At 34.1% G+C, this 20648-nt stretch overlaps 1 protein-coding gene across 2 annotated transcripts in view; it reads left to right on the forward strand.

The window, feature by feature from the left end:
- Positions 1-258: 258 nt before the first annotated feature.
- The window catches only part of LOC130605159 (nipped-B-like protein), a 48154-nt gene continuing 27764 nt past the window's right edge, over positions 259-20648 (forward strand). For both annotated transcript variants that reach the window (XM_057420424.1, XM_057420425.1), the window contains exons 1-7: positions 259-405; positions 2704-2869; positions 3950-4080; positions 8588-8687; positions 10206-10357; positions 11392-11552; positions 15115-15208. In XM_057420424.1, coding sequence (XP_057276407.1) covers positions 342-405; positions 2704-2869; positions 3950-4080; positions 8588-8687; positions 10206-10357; positions 11392-11552; positions 15115-15208 — 868 coding nt within the window. In that variant the 5' untranslated portion in view covers positions 259-341. The remainder of the gene's footprint in view (positions 406-2703; positions 2870-3949; positions 4081-8587; positions 8688-10205; positions 10358-11391; positions 11553-15114; positions 15209-20648) is intronic.

Consider the following 20648-nt stretch of genomic DNA (forward strand, 5'->3'; position numbering starts at 1 on the left):
GAATGCCATTTGATATTTTAATTCTACATTGTTTTACTTACTTTTGACTAAATTTACTTAGTATGTGGCTGAGGTTATGGTCTGTGTTTCATTTATGTTATTGAATTAAAAATTCTTTTAAGTAAAATGAGAATTTTAATTTGGTTTTGTTTGTTTTGTGTCTGTGGTTTTTTGTTTGTGTGGTGTTTTGTTGTTGTGTTGGGGGTTTTTTGTTTGTTGTTTGTGGTTTGTTGTTGTTTTTTTGTTTGTTTGTTTTTTTAGTGCTTGGGAGATGGGAAGTAATGATAGCTGGCACCTGAACTAAAATATCTGTGTAGGCGCTACCATCCCAGAACTTCAGGATGAATGGGGATATGCCTCATGTTCCCATCACTACTCTTGCAGGGATTGCTAGTCTTACAGACCGTAAGTACTCTTCTTTTTTTATCTTTGCTATGTTCCCTTATACCTCTTCAGTAAATGCCTGCATTTGAAAATAGAACTGGTTTTAGTGTTTTGAAAAGTTCTTAAAAGTTAATCTGTTAAAAATCAGATTTTGTATTAAAAGTGTTAATTTTGTCATTGCTTGAATTTTAGAAATATGCTAATTTAAACATGAAATGTAGGTTTAAAAAATATTAAATAAACCTGAATATACTTTAAACCTAGTTTTGGGAAAGTATGAAAAAGTTGCTGTAGTTAACAGGTGCAGTTGGGACAGAGATGCATATTGTTTATCAAGTGTAAGCAAGAGTTTTTAGCTCACTTGTCTGTGAGGATAATTGGACTCAGTGACTCAAGTGCTTCTTCTGAGATCTTGTTTTAATTATTATTATACTGTTGAAAATTGGAGACTTTCCGAAAGACACTGAAAGTGTATACCCAGCAATTGAATTCAGTTGCCTACAGTAAAAAAGCAGATGTATTCAAGGGAAAAAAACCCCTACTTCTTTGTCAGCTTGATATTGTGAAGTATCAAATTTGAAGATGCTGCTTATGTATCTAATATGTGTATATATGTATCATTATGTGTGTCTAATAATGGGCCATCAGGATGCAAATCATAAGTTTCTGGGCTACAGGAAGTTTTCCATCACTAAGTATTTGCAGGTGAGGTTTTAAAGAAGTCAAGATACTTCACTGGTAAAAGTCACTTGTCAGAATCCTGGTGCAAGTTTCTTGAAACACTGAATGAAATACTTTTGGTGGGATTAGCCCTTGTGTTAGGTATATTTGCTTCATTATTTGTGGTATTTTTCTGATGCTTAGAAAGTCAGGTGAAAGATAAAGGCTTGTCACTGCTTCACCTTCTCTTGATGTGAAAAGAAGGTGCTGGAATGGACAAGTTCCATTGCCCTAAAAACATGGAGGACATGATGACTAGAGGCAGTAGAGTAGGCTCAGTTAACTAGCTGAATTTATATGGCTTTAATAAATGTGTTTTGCTGATCTTGCTAATTTTTCCAAGTTTCAAGGCACATTCAAGGTAATCTAAAGCAAGTAATAAAAGCTAGCTATTTTAATTTATTATAAACTTTTATTTGAATTGCAATTTATTTCTAAATGCAATAATGATATACATTGCATAGGGGAAAAAATACTGGAATTATGTGTGTCCCCCCTTTCTTTTTTAAAAAAGAATTTAAAAATATAAAAGAGCCAAAAAGAGTCTGTTTCACAGTTGGTTTTCTTTGAAGCTATTTCTAACGTAATCAGTCTGGAAACTTCAAGTCAGTTAGCTTATTTTTGTGGCCCTATGAAAATTACTTTGCTATATAGCAGACTTTTTGGCCTCTTCTGGCTTACTCATCTCTGTAACACTTACAAATCATCTCGTCAAGGCTTGTTTGGTATACTTCCTTGTTATGCTTGTAGACCTAAGAATGCCCTCTAAAAGTATAGTATGCTCATTTATATTCTATTACTGTGATAACTGTTTTCATTAAACAAATCTTTTTACCAAGATTTGTGAATATATTGACTGGATTGACATTTTAATGATCATTCCAACCAACTATACTAGCCTTTTCTTGAGATTACTTACATAAAAATGAATATAACAGGAGAAGAATAAGCCAATAATTTAATTAGTAGCTTAAATTGATTGTGGACTTGTTTAGTTTTTGTGCTGGTATTTTTGGTGGGGATTTTTTGTGGGTTTGTTTTTTTCTTTTATGGTGGTTTTGTTTGTTGGTTGTTTGCTTTGGTGGTGTTTTGTGTGGTGTGTGGTTTGGGTTTTTTTTTATTTTTATCTATCCTCACCATAGGAAGTGAGAACACTGATTAAATATGAAGGTCAGAGTAGAAAACTTAATGTATATGATCAGTGCACTTACAGTACTGCATGCAGCTACAAGGATTTTGCATTTCCTTCCTTCCCTTTATCCATTCATTCAGCTCCAAGAGAAAACTACCATAACATTAAATACTTTAATATTCTGGTATGTTTAAAAGTATGGTTTTATTTACTATACTTGTGTTAGCACAGTTAAATATTTACAATAATATAGTAATATAACTTATGGACTTGACTGCATCACTTTGTGCATGTTCAATATTAAAAAAAAAATCCCCCCAAAAAATAATCCAGAAATCTTTCCTATATTTCAAATGTGGTTGTTAGATTTTCTTTCTTAATCACATGAGGGAATAAGAAGGTTTCCATCTTTGTATGCTCATGTTTCATGAAATGATTCTGAACTCTTTTTTATTTTCTGATAACAGTTTTGAACCAGCTGCCTCTTCCATCACCTTTACCTGCTACAACAACAAAAAGCCTGCTTTTCAATGGACGGATAGCTGAAGAGGTGAACTGCCTTCTGGCTTGCAGGGATGAAAATCTGGTTTCACAGCTCATCCACAGTCTCAATCAGGTGTCAACAGATCACATGTATGTATTTTGAACTTTGACTATATAAGAGGCTAGTTTAGCAGATTATCACTGTGTAAGAGTCAATTGTTTCAATCAGAATGCTAGTAAAATGTCCAAGAGCCCTTATGTAGATCTGCTGCTTGTTCCATTCTTGCTAGTTAGGAGTGCAGCCTTTGTGTTATTGATTGTGCAATAGTCATTTCTGTTCTACTTTGGTCAATAATGCACATAGACAAATTATATACCCCGTATTACACAAAAATATACTTTTATGAGACATCCATGTAAGACCTATGTGAGTTTGGATTACATATTGAACCAGTAAGTATGCTAACGTATTCTCTTTTTGTTAGTATATGTTTTGTTTTATCATTTTTCCCTGGTGTCCTTTGAATTGTCTTATGTTGACAGCCCTTTTTCCTGCATGTTCCAATCAATTTTTTTGATCAAATGGAAGTAGCTCTTAAAAGTCCTCAAAGCAAACAATAAGTGAAAGTACAGATGTATTTATAGAAAATCCGTTACATTTTTGATGGTTCAAAGAGAATCCTGTGATGTCAAAGATATGCTGATTTTCCTTTTTAAATTAAAAGATTCTCAAAGTGTTGGGCTGCAGCCTGAATATTATACATTTTTTATGGAGAAGATCACAATACAAAAGTGGGCATAAGAAACTTTTTATAATAGTCTGAAACTGACAGCCATGTATAGAATCATAGACTGCTTATTAATAGAAAATAAATTTGAACTCTAGTAGAAATACCTCTTCCATTCCTTCAGTAAGAAAGGGGAAAAAAAATAGAGGGTGAGGAACAGTGCTTTGCAGACTTGGTTTCTGGTTTTGTTTGTTTGGGTTTTTATTTGTTTTTGTTTTAGGGGTGGGTGAGGTGACTTTGCTTGTTTACTTTTTGGATTTGGTTTGGTTTAGTTTTGTGCCTTTTTTTTAATTATATATTTTAACAGTAAATTGTCATCATTTGTTTTGGTTAAGCTAGTTGGTTTGTTTGTTGTTTTGTTTGGGCTTTTTATACTTGATTTTTTTTTTTTATAATTTGAAATTTCATTTGCCTCTTTAATTGCTTACTTTCACAATTCCAGAGAACTGAAGGATAACCTTGGCAGTGATGATCCAGAGGGAGATATACCAGTCTTGCTACAGGCTATCCTGGCAAGGAATCCTCATGTTTTCAGGGAGAAAAGCATGCAAAACAGATACGGAGTACAAAGTGGTAAGGTTTTTTGTTTGTTTATTGATTGTGTTTTATGTTGTTCTGTAAGTTTAGGGGGCCGATACTAACCACAATTTTTTATGGAGCACAACTGTGATATTTATGCCTTACCTTGTGTTTGATAGTGATATAAAGCTATGTATCTTGACATCTTCTAAGAGTGATTGTATTAGAATAAGCATGGAAATAAACTCTACTGGGTATTTTTGTAAAAAAAAAAAAAATGCTTAATTTCACTGAAAAGTTTAATTTCTGGGGTGATTGATTGGATTTTATTGTAATTTTATTTTAATTTCTTTATGGCTAGGTTCATATATTTGTCTTAGTAAATAATCAAAGTTGGGGGAAATATGCCTTGATCTTACCGAAAATTTATACAATTATAGTGTATCATTGTTCTTAATGGTTCTGGGGTAAGGAATAAGGATGAATCAGTCATACTTAACAGCTCCTCCCTGCCATTCCTCTTTTCAGCAGTTTGAGAGGCCCTTCTGATTTTACTTTTTCAACAGTTAATTCTTTTCTGTGTTTTCATGAGATATACTGCTGGATAGCAAAGATGGAGAAGGGGAGAGACCAATCAACAGATTAATCAGACAGATTCTACTTTTAGATCTTTATACTTCTTTATTTGCACCTGAAATCTTTTCTTTAAACTATGAAATGAGTAGGAGAATTTCCAGTTTTCTGGTGTGATGATAAAGCTTTGCTAGCATTGTAGAGATATAGATAAAAGTGTTAATGGAGTCCACAGGGGATAGACAGTTTAAGGGTTTTTTTGTAGGGGAGAGATAATAAAATGAGATATTAAATTAATTCACCTAGGCTAGTGAGTAAAAAGCCATACAATTTTTGAAAAGAACTTGCTAATGACTGGACACGTAATGTTCCTTGAAAGAATGCAGAAATTTCCTGGAATGAAAATGTGTAAGGCAGTGCTAAATATCTAGTAGCCCATTGATACGTATATCCTGAAATTTAAGCTCTGAAAACAGTCTCCAGATTCTGAGTTTGGTGGTAGCTGTGGCAGAGTATGATATCCACCCCCCAGCCGTGGGAAATGTGACTGTCCTGACAGTTTTTGCAAAGCGGTTCCTTAAAGAACATATGCTTGAATCAGAGTTGTCCACCAGTTTTGTAGAGTAAAATAATTTTTTGCCAGTGCAAAAGGAAGACATTGTTTTTGGAATTATTTTTTCTAGCAGAGGCTAATTCAGTACTTCAGAGGAAGAAACGCTTTTGCCGATTGATTCAATAGGTTAAGAATAATCTTTAATGAAATAAAAGCATCTCTATCTTTAGTAAATATGCTTTGGCCTATGCTTGAAGGAAGGTACTAGTACAGTATTAAAAACAATTCAACATGAAACTTAAAGTAGCAGTTGATGTTTTTTAAAGTTAACAAAGTTATTTCAGAGAGCCAGAAGAGATCAGACTTCCTTGAATATTTAATTTTATTTTACATAATTCTGAATACTTGTACCAGTGTGAGCCTTGCAATGTAAGATTGAAATCAGAGAAATTGAAAGAAAGGGGGAAGAGGGGAAAAACGTAGCTGTAGACCAAGTATTTTGAGAGGAAGGTGGCCCTGAAATTAATGTTTGGAAAACCTAGGCAAAGTGTCACTTAATTTTCTATGGAAAAAGGCCACACTGTTACCTTGAAATAGGGGGATATTTAAGCTACATTCTGGCAAATTGTGGTAGCCTTATTAGATGTTAATGCATACTATTCAGATCTCCAAGGCCAGTGGAGGATATACTGATGTGTTCTGGAAGCAAAGGTTGGGTTTTCTTCTGCTTTCTGAACAGATATTGTAATCTCTGTAGTAGAGTCATGATTTGTAGAACAATTGGGGGGTTGGTAGAGATATTATGTAATGCATTTTGCCAGTTAGAAGAATGACATTTTGGCTGTTTTCTAGTATTGCAAATTAATCTTTTCCGATTTCCTTATTTTCTGCCTTCTGAATATTGTCCTTCTGCCTTCTGTTGAGTCCAGCATGTGGTGAATTCAGCGATGGGTACTGTGATCCAGTATTTGTAATGCCCAGAATTGAGAAGGAACAAAAGCAGCAGGGACCCCCTGTTTATTTACTCAGCCTGGGGTGGCCCTCTGCATCATGATCCCTTCCTTGATTGTCAGTTCTGGCATTAGTATGGACAAACTGAACTCAAATTAATTTCTCCCAGCCTTTTTTTTTAACCAAAGAAGAGAAAGACCACATTAAATGCAGAATAAAATTCTGGGTTCTGTACAATTTGCCAGGAAATAAAGGCATTTTCAGAAAGCTAAATATTATGTTTTGAATACTTGTGAATATAAGGTAAAACACTGGCAGAATTCTGTGCTGACGTGCTTTTTTTTTTCCCAAGGTCATATTGATTTGTTGCTGAACACTAAATCTGGAGCAAGAATAGTTTTTAGTTATGATGAACAAATAGTGCAAGATTTATTATGTGGGCACTTTTGCTTTGTGTCCTCTGTGCACCCCACCACCACCTGCACCCCCAAAAATTTGCTGGCGTATTTCATTTCAGGTGATGTAACAGCAGTGTTCAGACTCTTATTCCCTGTCTTTTGCTAATAGTCCCATTATTGAAACAGTCTTCATAGAGATCAGATTTTTAGTAAGATTTTTCAGACTGTTTTCTATTACTAGGTTGTCTGAACATATGTGGCAAGAGGCCTAACTTAGCACAAGGGCAGTACGTTTATTTTAGACTTTTATCAGATGACAGAGAAAGTTCTGGGTGCCATCTTTCAGCTGCGTTTATAGTGTGAGTGAATTTTTAATAATTTTTTCTCTTTGGCTTTGTCTTTCAGCAGATATGTGTTGGAAGATCAGCTAAAATAATGTATTGCAGTAGTTTAGTATTCATAACGTTGCTTAGGGTGCAGAAAGGACTTAAAGTTCACTTTAAATTATTTACCACAACTTGTGACTTTTTTGAGGATTAAAATCTTATGCATCTTTCAATAAATGTCAATTACTTCACTTATATAAGAATTCAAGTGCACATATGCCTGTAAATGGGGTAAATTTTGTAGACATGCTTTCAATATGACTGTATATTTAACTGAAAAATCACCTGTTAGTGAGCAGTCCTAGCTTAAGCATGCATGATGCTGTGATAAAGTTTAATTATACAATACTTTTTCTGTGATTGTGAGCTGTGGTTTTACATAGTGAGTTCTTTCTTATTTAGTAGGAATACTAAAATGAATTTAAAGTACACTTTTTTCCAAGAAAAAAAAATTATAATCAAGATTAGGGGTATGTGTTAAGGGAACTCATTCTAGAAATTTTATTACTTTTGATAAAACTGAACATTGCCAACAATCAAAATTAAAGCTGCATTTGAAAGAAATTCTTAAGTATTTTACCGTATGGAAAAGCATTGGAGACATAAATCTGCTGTTTGATGATACGACAACAATGTAACAAAAAATGTACAAGAAACTATTTTAATGTTAATGTCCACAGGCTGGTTTTAACCTCTTTTCAGCCTAAATGTTTGGGGCAAACTTTTACTCCTTCCTTATTACATCTTTACTAGGCAGAATTGTTATCTGTCTGGAAACTTTGGAGAAACTGTTGTGTTTCTGGGGGGATATGTTGTGGGATTTTTTTTATTGGGAGGTTGGGTTTCTGTGGTTTTGTGTTTTTTTTTTTTCTCTTCTTTTTTGATTTGTTTGGGGGGGATGACTGTGGGGTGTTTGGGCTTTTTGTTTTGGTTTTTTCAGTTAAAATCTGGCTAGTGTACCCCATTTTGGGGCTGTTCACCCTGGAGAAGGCTGCATGGAGACCTCATAGCAGCCTTCCACTATCTGAAGGGGGCCTACAAGGATGCTGGAGAGGGACTCTTCACTAGGGACTGTAGTGATAGGACAAGGGGTAACGGGTTCAAACTTTGTCAGTAAGTACCATGTGCCTATAATCCAGGACTTTGTTAATATAATAAAGCACTTCAGAATAGAAGAAAGAGTTCTGCATGTAGTTTCAGCCCAGTTACTGGGCTTTAACAGATTTAATCTCCAGTTATTTGATATCAAAATTGTTTTGGAAATTAAATGCTCTGTATCTGCACAAGAAAACCAGTACATTACTTTTAGATATAAAAGTGATACTGAAGAAGGTTTTTTTTTTTGAATTGTGAATATTACAATGTGCTAAGTCTTCTCAAAATCCTTGCAAAATCTTTATGTTGTATACTTTGCTATTTCTTTCTGTAGAAGCTTACCTTCATAGAGTTGCTATCTAGAACTGAGGATAGTGAAAGCATGTGTTGTATTTTCTGAACTATTTATTTGGTTTATTTTTATTTTGAAAGCTCATATAGATAATTTAATTTTTTTCTTTTTTTTTAATGCTTCCTAGCAGTTGTACGTAGATGTTAATGGCTGTAAGGTTTATAATCTCTTTGTATGTAATAATTTCTGAAATTAGAGATTTCCTTGATTAAAAGGAAATGCATGTAAAGTAATGATGGCTTCTTCTTAATAGGGATGATGATGTCGCAGTTTAATATTTCTCAGAATTCTGTGCGAGGTAGTCCTGCATCTTCCAGTTATCAACAAACCACTATCTCACATAGCCCTTCCAGGTAACTTTCTTTTTAAATGGGGTGGGATTGGCAGCAATCTGCAAATTCTTCCTACAGTGACAGTCAATTATTGTTGCAAGTATGTGAATGGAAAATGTTCATTTTGAAGACATATTTTACATTTATCTGACAGCAGGGTGAGTTTCTTCAGCTAGCAAAGAAACATCTTTTTGTTAGCAAGTTAATCTTAGTATTCTGACTAGTCATGATTCCCTATTCTCTCTCCCTCCAATCATTTTGGCAAAATTAACTTTCTTTCCTGCTTAAGGGCTTTCCCTGCCTCCTGCCACCCTTCCAGCTGTTCTCTACCTGGGACAGAGACTGAAACTGGTGGCAGGAGGATAGAAGAGGCTGTGTGTTCTGACATGTGTAACAGTACTAATGTGACGGGAGGGAAGGAAAGAAAGCTTTTAAAAACATGGAGTACTGCTATAATAGTTATATGAAAGGCTGCTCAGAGGAGGTTAGTCCCAGTTGTTGTTGGTTTTTTTTTTTTTGGGTTGGGTTTTGTTGTTTTGTTTTTTTTTTTAAGACTTTGTCAGCAAGTACCATGTGCCTATAATCCAGGACTTTGTTAATATAATAAAGCACTTCAGAATAGAAGAAAGAGTTCTGCATGTAGTTTCAGCCCAGTTACTGGGCTTTAACAGATTTAATCTCCAGTTATTTGATATCAAAATTGTTTTGGAAATTAAATGCTCTGTATCTGCACAAGAAAACCAGTACATTACTTTTAGATATAAAAGTGATACTGAAGAAGGTTTTTTTTTTTGAATTGTGAATATTACAATGTGCTAAGTCTTCTCAAAATCCTTGCAAAATCTTTATGTTGTATACTTTGCTATTTCTTTCTATAGAAGCTTACCTTCATAGAGTTGCTATCTAGAACTGAGGATAGTGAAAGTGTATTTTCTGAACTATTTATTTGGTTTATTTTTATTTTGAAAGATTATATAGTGATATAGGTTACTAGAATAAGTTGTATTCACTGGACTTTGGGTCAGATCCTACCTAACTGCCTATCACATTCCAGCATCTTACCAGCATAGTTCTGTCAGATGCAGTTCTTTGAAATCTTACTGGAAAAATCATATTTAGAGTAGACAGCTCCTTGTTAATCCTAGTGAGCTAGTTATGTGATAATTAAACCTTAGCTGTCACTTTCATTGAAACTTTTAGGACTAATTTTTGGAAACATATCTTGTTTTAGTAAATCTGCAGATCTTATTGTCTTATTTTAATAAATATTTCTGTTACTGTTTCCTTTCCCTGGTAGAGGTTTTATGAATGCTTTTTATTCTGTTCTTCACTTTTACTAATGGAGTACCCAAGCTCTTAAGTAATAATTGAAGTTGGGGAGTTATTGTTAGTTTAAAATACTACTTTTGAAGGGGTTTCTTGACTGCATTGGAATTTTGTCTCTTACAAAATTTATAATGTTCCAAATGTATAATTTTCCAAAAGAAATATAAATTTGTCTAAATTTTCTTTTCCAACTTTTTAAAAATTTATTTTTAGCCGGTTTGTGTCACCACAGACAAGCTCTGGTAATAGATTTTTGGCACCACAGAACAGTCCAGTGCCTAGTCCATATGCTCCTCAAAGTCCTGCAGGATACATGCCGTATTCACATCCTCCAAGTTATACACCACATCCTCAGATGCAGCAAAGTAAGCCTGTGATCTTTGTTTTATTCTTCTATCTCATGTCAGCTTTACTTTTACGTGCATGTTTTACAACTCTCTAATTTCTTTGAAGGAGTTATGTGCTTTATGCAAATCTTTGAGTAGATAGGGACTTTTTTCGGTATGTTTAAGTTTTGCTTTCCTGACTGTACAGAGTGCTAGTATATACTTTATTAAAAAAAAAGGGGGGAAGGAGAGGGAGGAGAAGAAGAAATAGTAAAACACATGTTCATGTTAAACTGCTCCTCCCCTTCTCCCCTACGTACACTGATTTTTTTATAGCTATCATGTATAAATGAGAACAGAAAAATCAGAACAAAACCCCTTTTATTTGTTATGGCAATTGTTTATCTGTGCTAGTGAAAACCTAATCTTTGCCAGTGCAACGTAAGTTTTACTGTGAGCTTTTTTAGCCTTACCAAACCTTTGTAGTGTAGACTAGACTAAATTGGCTAGAATTAAGCTCAAGGTATGCACTAACTGACAAAGATGACCTTCAGAAATAATGGATTTATTTGTTCTTCCCTTTTCTAAAAACAGTCTTTTTTTTCTTTTAAGTAGAATCCTCATTGGATTCTTTCAAATTATCTGTTCTTGAAGTTTAGCAATGTGCTTAGAATTTATATAGCTGTTCTGTATGTAATGTTGTGTGTCTCATGAATACCTTGCAAGTTACTGAAGTACTAAACTAGTCAATGCAATTTATATAGAGGAAAATAAAGTTTTCTATAACCTATAAGGATATGATTGGTGTAGATGTGGAGGGAAACTTGGCTAATTGTACATGCAGTTTAGGTTTTAAATCCTCTTGAAAATTCAATTCTTAGATATCTAATTTTATTCAAGGTATTTGTGGCAAAAGTATTCAATCAAGAAAGTTGCATCCTTATTCAGATTCCAAATCTCTTGCATCCAGCTTATTAATATCCACTATTATTGTGTTTTCTGTGAAATTTTTTAGAGTTAATGACTGTGTGAATATATCAGTATACTTTATTCACTTATTTTTTGTATTTCAGCTTCAGTATCAGGTCCCATTGTCACAGCTGGGATGAGAAATCTTCATGAAAATAACGTTTCAAGTCAATTGTCTGGAAATTCAGCTAATCATCATGCTGATAATTCTAGACATGGCTCAAATGAAGACTACCTACAGATGGTGCACAGGCTAAGTAGTGACGTATGTTACCTCGATCAGTTTATGATGATAAAGCAAGTATGTGTTTAGTTGCCTTAGAAGTCAGATATTTTACTGTGTTGTTGATGAATAAAACCACTGAAAATGTTTCAGATGTGTGCACTCAACTGTGCAACTTTAATGTGTGTTAATTTTTTCTACATCGCTCTTTCCTTGGAACTGTTTGTAGCATTGATTCTGGTGAAATTATGAAAAGTAAAAATTTGTACTCGTATGTGAGTTTATTTTAAAGAAAGGGTAGAGTGTCTCTGCAATTACTGTAGCAATATCTTGATGCAAACAATACTAGATTCTATATAGGTGTATAGTTAACTTGTCTTTCTGAAGATTCCCACAACTGTCAAATTAGACTTGATGTATTGGAATAACCTATTGGGTAATATAGTAGTGTTGTCAAAGGCAAAAATTCCTTTTGACGCTTTTTCTTACTGGTCTGTTATATGCTTTTATGGCCTGTATTTTTTATAAGACATTTTCCCCCATTGGTTTTAGTTCATGTGGGAGAAATTCTTGTTGAAATCTTAAATATAAAGGAAAAAAAAACAAAAAAAACCTTTCTCCCACAGTGTTTTGGAGCTCTTTTCTTCTTAATGAGCATCTCATCCTGTGGATGAAGCATGTTGGGATTAAGTTTCATTTTCATTTTTTGACTTTAGCTCTTTGAACAGTGTGGTCATAGCGATGCCTACAACAGTAGGCATAACAGTAGTTACAAAACTTCATCAAAACCTGGTGGCAAGCAGAAGCCACCTTTGGTGTCTTTGGGTGTGTGCATTTTATTTAGCTTAAAAAAACGGGCAACTCTTGTTTTCCACTTAACTTGTGGAAACAAAAAGGTGTTGTATTCAATAAGTGTACTATTAATGCCAGGCTCCAGGATTAATACACTAGAACTCTAAGAGAGTTTTTTTTTTTAGTATTTTTTTTAATGCAAGAATTATGCTGATTAAAGTATTAACTAAGAAGAGAGCTCTGTAATGAAGATATTTATCATAAAACACAATCATCAGATGTTTTTCTTAGTCTTTCCTTCAGCAATGCAGAGTCTTCAAAATAAGCTGTTCTTAGCATTAAGTGTATGTATAAACCCCAAACTATGTTAAAGGTACATTTTCAAGAGAGTCTTCATTTTGTTAAGATAAGATATTTGGAAAACTTTAATATTAGGATAATTTATTTCACAGTGTTCAAAGAGGAAGTAGTTAAATATATTCAACCCTAATTTTGTGATCCAAGCAATGCAACCACATCCTAGTTTGTGAGAACTTAGAAATGAAACTCATTCAAAACTGACAGACTATGAAAACATAAAACATACTATCACTGTTTGGTTTAACTAGAAAAATACTAAAGGTAAAAGGTAATTATAGCTTTAAAAGCTGATTTTAGTAGTTATTATGCAGAAAAGAGTTTGAAGAATTTGGATTCGAGGTCCCTTCCAATCTCTAACATACTGTGATACTGTGTGATACTGTGATTAATTAAAGTTTTGCATCTGTGTATGTATAATATGCTTAATCGTAATCTCGCAGCCTCTTCAGAAGCAGCGTGACATTCGGCACAGATAGTTATGAATGAGGATTATTAAATCGTAAATCTTAAAAGCTTTAACTATTGTTTAGTCTTTTTCTTAGTTCTAGGATTTAGTTGCTTTAAAAATTATGAATAGCTACAGGATATTTTATATTTGCATTATATTATTTTACAGAATCAGGAAGTATATCCTTGAATGCTCGCTGCACATATACTCAATTTAAGCACAATTTTTTGATAAACTTGAGAACATTCATAGAACAAAAATTCATGCTTTCAGTTCACCATTTAATGAAATTCTGAACTAGGAAACAGTAAATGAGCACTTCTGAAAACGTCAGCTATGGTAGGAATGGCACGTGTACCTGAAAGGTCATCTACCTAGTCTGCTTAGTTAAGAAAAGGTACTTTTGCCTTGACAGTTATAGGTAGAAAACCTCTCCTGTCCTAATAAAGCATATATGTTAAAAAGTTTCTAAGCTCCACCACCACCAAATATTTTTTTTGTTGGTTTTTTTTTTTGTTTTTTGTTTTTTTTGGGGATTTATTTCAATTCAAAGGTAAGTCAGGTTTGAAAAATATCAGCTCCATGATTTCAATGTATTAAATAAACAAGTAACTTGTACATTCATTTTGACTTGCAATAAAGCACATGTAAGTTTAATGTATAGTTCTTTTTATTGCATTGAATCTGAATATTAGATTTCTTTACACATGAGGCTTTCCTCATGTGAGGCAACAAGTCTTTTTGCAAGCAGTGTTGCAAAAATAAGTGTAATTAATAGCACAGCATGAGTTTGGGATTCATGCTGCTGTGGGAGGGGAAAATAAAATGAATAGACTTGTTTTGTGAGTTGTAATGGTTTAATTATGAACCCAGGACATAAGTGCTCATAGATGGTAAAACTGATGAAATCTGGTTTCTTAAAGATTTATACTCTTTGCATTGTAAGCACCTTTAGTCCATAAATATCAGTCTCTTTTCCTTTTCCCTAATCTGTGTGAACTGTACCTTCGCAAGGTGTAACATGCACGGTGCCTAGTCTACTGCTATGCATGTAGTAATTGGCTGATTGTTAGAGGGAGTGTGTACTTGCCATCCATTTATGTCAGCTGCTGAAGTGGGAGTACTATAGATTTTGTTTGGTCCTGATGTGTGTATGCTGGAGGGTATAAATACAGTGTTAGTTTGCTTAACTGTAAAAGTAAGATGGCTTTCTAATAAACTTTTAAGGGTAGATTAAATGAAAAAATGGCGAGTTCATTTAAAAAAAAAACAAAAAATCAATTTTTTATACTCCTTTCAGTTGGTATTGTGTAGAATTATAGAATGGTTAGGGTTGGTTGGAAAAGACCTTAAGATCATCTAGTTCCAACCCCCCTGCCATGGACAGGGACATCTTCCACTAGACCAGGTTGCTCAAGGCCCTGTCCAGCCTGGCCTTGAACGCTGCAAGGGATGGGGCAGCCACAGCTTCTCTGGGCAACCTCTTCCAGTGCCTCACCACCCTCACAATACCAAACTTCTTCCTTATATCTAACCTAAACCTCCCCTATTTAAGTTTAAACCCATTATCCCTTGTCCTGTTGCTACAGTCCCTGATGAAGAGTCCCTCTCCGACATCCTTGTAGGCTCCCTTCAGATATTGGAAGGCTCCTATTACCTTTCTGCTTTTCAGCTCTTTACTATGAGTGTATGTAACAAAATCCTTCTAAATGGAATCTTAATGTCAACCAAAAGCACTTATTTAGCTGGAAGACATATACATAGATTAATTTTTGTGTACGTGTTCTGGGCCTAGATTCTTAAGGCTGATTGTGCTCTGTAATGTTGCCTATATAGTAGTCTAATAGCAGTCTGAATTACAAAGATTTTTGTATGAATCAATATTTTTAATATTTGTATGCTTTTTCATCCAATCCATTTTATCAGTATATGTACTAATTTCAGTCTTTATTTTATCAAGTGTTCATGTTCATAATGTTATTTTTTTTATCATTGTCACTTTAGGATGGCGATCCTTCAATAAGGAATGCTGCATCTTTTTCCTTGAGGTCACCACAGTCAGTCTGCTCTCCAGCTGGAAGTGATGGAGCCCTTAAAGGTAGTCTAGTGGTCATATATCTCAATGTATTTTTTTTTTCTTCCCCAATTTTCAAGAATAGTGAGTTTAAAGAGGTTTTTAGTTAGTTTTCCTGACTTCTGTATTCCAGTAGTACTAAAGAGTATGTCATTATGTTTTGGATACGAAATTGTTTTGAGCCCTGATCCAGGAGAAATTTCCGAAGGTCTAAAAATTGACTAATCGTACTTCAAAACAAAGCTCAATTTCATAAAGGACAGAACAATTTTACATATTTTCCAATATGAGGATTAAATTCTTTATAACAGTGGTTTCAGTTGCTCTACATAAAAATGGTTTAAAGGCAGCATTACAAGTATTTAATTGTCTTGATTGCAATCATCAGATTTTAAGAACATGGAAAGTACTTCAATGAACACAATATATCTAGCATAAATGAACCCTGAAAGCATGAGCTATGGAGAAGGAATAGGGTGAACTGTCAGTCAACTGAGAAAATAATTCTTTAAGCTAAAATCTGGAATGCATACTGATGTTTTTAATATTATCCCAAAGAAGTAACAACCGAGATACACAAGATTTAGCAAGGTAGGGATTTGGCCATATTCCTGCTAATCTAGGTTTTCAGTACTTATGTATTTACATGGCAGTAGTAAAAAGATGAAACATTACTTTCTTCTCTTTATCCCTGAAGCAAAATTAAGTCTTTTTGGATGGTTAGGTTAGGTGGGGAGGGAGAACAGGAGATGGGTAAGACTCTAGTCTTATTTAGCGAGGGTATTGGGCTTGTGCAGTCTGGATAAAAGAAGTCTTGGAAGTGGGGCAGGACAGGACCTTAGAACAGTCTCCTCATAGGTATGAGGAGATTAACAGGAAGTCTTGAGTCAGGCTTTTCATAGTGTTATGGAGGAAGGATGAGAGACAGTGGACTTAATTTGAAATGAGAGGTTCTGACTAGGTATAAGGAACAACTATTTCATTATCAGGACAGTTGAGCATTGGAAAAGCCCAGAGAATCTGTGCATTTTCTATCCTTGGAGGTTTTCAAGACCAGGCTGGGTAAAGCCCTGTATAATATGTCCTTGCTCACCCTGCTTTGAGAATGAGGATCGGCTCCTGAGGTCCCTTCTTAACTGAATTATCCTATGATCCTGCGACTGCTAAATGATATCTGTGGTTTATCTTCTGTAGGCATATACTGTGTTAGTGATAGAAGAAATGTGGCTCAAATGCAAGTGAGAAGTACTTGTATAGTATGCCAGCAGCATCAATATTTTAGGAGATCTTGTGCTAAAGGACTTGTAAGACTTCTCTAAATGGCAAAGACTGTTTTTCTTTTAACTCAGTACACAAAATACATGTTATCAGTTTAACAGCTAAGTTGCTTCCACTCAGGTATGTGATTGCCACTCAGACAGAAGAATACTTGAATTTTTTTTTGTCAAAGTTGCTGCTGTTTCAATTGCTTGTTTTGGAACCCATTTTGAAGGTATACCTTTTCAGATTTTTCTGAAAAAAATCTGATTGTACAATTCAGATTGTAAAGTTTCAGCATTAGAGGGGCTGAAAAAGTGCAAGAGAAGCTTTTTGATTTATTTACCTCTGTTAATTTTACTTTTTTCATTGATAAAGCACTCAAATGAAATACTGTTACTAATGGTGCTACCATTTTGCCATCTTAAAGAAATTAATGAGCCCCGACTGAGAGAACCTGTTCTTGATGCTTCAAGAATCTTGCCATACATTTACTTCCTCTAATTTTGCATTTTAGAAATGTATTGAAGAGGTGTGGATAATTACAGTGTTACATAGAATACATGATCCTTGAGTTTTTGGCCTATGATTTGGAGTGAAAGCAATTGGTTATGCTGATAAATTTTCCAGTGATGAGCAAGCTGCAAATATCTATGCTGAGCTTTTTTGTTGCTACTCTCATTAGTCCTTGAAGGCTTGGTTGACAAATTGCAAATTTTGCTAAAGAAAATAAGCAAAGTATTTGTTTGGGAAGACAAAAAGAATGGCACTAGACATCATCAGTCCAGAGAAAGATCACAGGAAGGATGTTATATATAAGTTTTCTTATATAATATAGAGATGTGGGGCAGTTATCAAAGTATGGGTACAGACTGCGTTTCTGTACTTCTGACATGAAAGTAGCAAGGACTTCTGGAGACTTGGAGAAAGGGATAGTCCAGCCTTGAATTACTTTAAGGCTGTCTGATTGTGACAGAATCTGAATGAAGAATTTTTGTTTGCAACTCGGGCAAATATTTGAGAGATGGCAGAAGTTGCATTTGTTCTTTTGGGTGGTTATTTACTTATTCGATGGTGTAAAATTTCTTTGTTACATAAATTTTTGCCTCACTTCTGCTCCAGTAAAGGTATCATTGCAGCTGAAGTTTTATCAACAAGTTCTAGGCTGGTCTTTATACTTTCTTTTTAATGTAAATTTTATATTTTTAGCTATGCAAACAGAATAGTGTCTCTGTTTTCATGCTATCATCTGTTACCACATCTGTTTTCATAGAAAATTAATTTCTATGAATTCATCTACAAAAAATTAATATGAAGTATTTTACTTCTGTTGAGCTTGCAAAATATTCCATGTATCCATTACCCAAGATTGATTACTCATCATAATCCTTTATCCATTTGTTCTACTTTCCCACTATTCTGGAATCTTTTTTTTTTTTTTTTTTTTTTGTTGGTTAGTTTGTTTGCTTGCTTTATTGTTTGGGTTTTTTGGTTGGTTGGTTTTTTAAATTAAACCGACTTCTAAAGATTTGTATTAAAGGAAAGCCTTCCACAATGTTTTTAGTCCATTCCTTTCCAAAGAGGAGTTCATGTATTTACAGTCCGGTTTCCATACAGTTTCATAAATTCTTGGGAAAACAACTGTAAGGAATGTCAACAACCCTTATGAAACTATATAATTTTGCACTCTTTTCCAGAAATAAGTTGTATTCCCTCCAGAAATTCTTAACGGGTACTTGATTATTTTCTGAATAATTTGGAAAGATTGCTTTTATTTTCTTAGGTATTTATAGGACTTCTCCAGAGAGATTCCCCTACACTTGGTCTTTGAATGTATAGTGGGTGGCAAGAATTAGGAATCTTCTCAAATGTGTAGTACAAACTTCAGTGCTCTCAAAGGTACTTGTTAAAAAAAATTATCATCTCGCCTTCTCTCCTTCAAAACAAATGTGGAAGAAATTTATTCAAAGATATTTTCTGACAGGGCCAAAACATATATTCATTCTTGTTTCTTTCTTCAAGTCTTATTTTTTTCCATGCAAGGATTCTTCTGAATTCAGCAGTTCTAAGCTAGAACAGCCAAAGCTGAGGCTTTTCATGAGGCATTTGAAGCTCTGGAGAAAGTGGTGTGACTTTTCTCTGAAAATTATTGAAAGAATATATGGAAAGTGAATACAATCTGTTTAAAAAAGCCTCCCAAATGTATGTTGTTCTTTGTCTCATATGCTATCCCTTTAAGTCTGAATATTAAGTTATGCTCTTTGAAAATGAATGTCAATATAGTCTGTTAATCAAAACAAGTAATAATTCTGTTATATCTAGTACAAAACTTGGGAAGATTTCCAGAGGGAAGGTACTGTGATTTTAGTAAACACAGCAGGAAAGGGCTTAGGGGCTTCCAATCTTCTTACCCTTGTGGATGTGCTGTATCAGTGTCACTCCCAGTAACTTTCATCTTTGTTTTGTTTTGTTTTGTTTTGTTTGTTAAAATGTCGGTAATGGAGTTTCCTTACTCTTGCCATGCAACCTGTTCAAATTCTTACTGGTAGAAAGCTTTTCTCCTAATGCTTAGCTCTAATCATTTTTGTTGCAGTTAGGTATGACACTTCTCTCCAGTGGGCAAGGAAAACCAATTTGTCCTTATTGTTTATTATTATTTTATTTCTAGCAGTCATTTACATATCAATGAATGTTATTGTGTCTTGTACTGATCTAATCTTCTACAGACTGAACAGCATGGGTTCTTTCTATCATCTTTACTACAGGAATTATTTCTGAGCTTTTAATTCTCTTTGGTTTTATCTGAATTCTAAATGGTCTGCATTTATCCCAATTCTGTACTGCCTTAAGTCATAGTTACAACTCTATTTGAAGACTTAGAAGGATGAGTAGTTAGAAAAGTACTGTAGATGACCTTGTCATATGCAAATATAGCTGCTCTTTGGTGATAACTTAGTGTTGCAAGCTGTTATAAACATATTGCTGTCTTTCTGTAGAGCTTATCTATCTTCCTCCCATGTTATAATTGCTTTTTCTCAGATGAATAAAAAGTTTGTGCTGCTTCTTATTGAATTTCTGTTGTTTCAAAAGGTTATTCCAATTAGTCAAGAAAACTAAATTTTGATTCTGTTTTTAAAAGCAGTTGTGGGCCTCTCACTTGACACCTAAATCTCATTTTTAGACTAATGACTAAATTCATCTTTAGACTAATAAAATACTAATTCTGTTACATGCAAAATTATTAATGACAATATTTTGCACTAATATTCTTGAGTACTCTGGAAAGCTGCACTTGTTCACTTATATTCTGTTCATCAGTTTTTACCAAGAACAACTGATACTCTCAACACAGTTTTGCAGTAGGGTGTACTGCAATTTTTGCAGTATTTTTGTCTAGATCATACTTCCTGAGTTTGTTATGAGGGAGCTATATAGAAAGCCATGCTAAATCCAGGCATGGCACTCAGTTCTCCTTAATCCACAAGACAGATTTACAGAATAAAATTATTTTGATTTGATGATAGTTATTCATTAAAAAAATCACCTTGTACTACAATCTCTTTGCTATTATCTCAATCCTTATAGAGAAATTGTTTTTCTTGTATGTACTTAAATCACACAGACTATACATAATACTCTGTGCAGTCTTTTACCAGCCTTTTGAATGGACTATTTGGTTTCCCTTTTTGAATATGCTGTAGGCACAAATTCTCAAGATAATTATTATAAATTCTGAGATAGGTTTAACCAGCATTCCAGGGTGAATTTATCTGATTCCATTTTCATGAAAACAATTTATATGAAGGTGGTAAATAGGATTGTATTAAATAAAGCAAACAAAAAAATAGACTTTTTCATTTACATATTGTAACTTATATTTGGCAGTAGTGTGTGAAGTTCCTCAGGATCTGTCATCACCAAGTTCTCAACTTTTTCCAACACATATCAGTATGAGTGCAGTATGGGTATTGTAGTTTTCTCCTCCAGCTTCTGCCTTCAAGAACTTATTTACAGAATAATTACTCAGATGTGAAGTCTAATAATCCACATGTAGAAAATATGCCTTTATTAAATCCTCTCTTTCAAAAGACTTTTTCAGTAAAATGTCTGGAATGCTGTATCCAGGTTTGCTGAACAGCAGTTTGGTATCCGCTTGAATAATGTTCCTCAAGTCACAAGGGTCATTTTGCTATAGATTTAAAAAGGC

This window comes from Pezoporus wallicus, unplaced genomic scaffold (assembly GCF_028554395.1).
Source record: "Pezoporus wallicus isolate ANWC-B61680 ecotype Strahan unplaced genomic scaffold, APGP_CSIRO_Pwel_v1 contig_11361, whole genome shotgun sequence".
NCBI classification, from domain to species: domain Eukaryota; kingdom Metazoa; phylum Chordata; class Aves; order Psittaciformes; family Psittacidae; genus Pezoporus; species Pezoporus wallicus.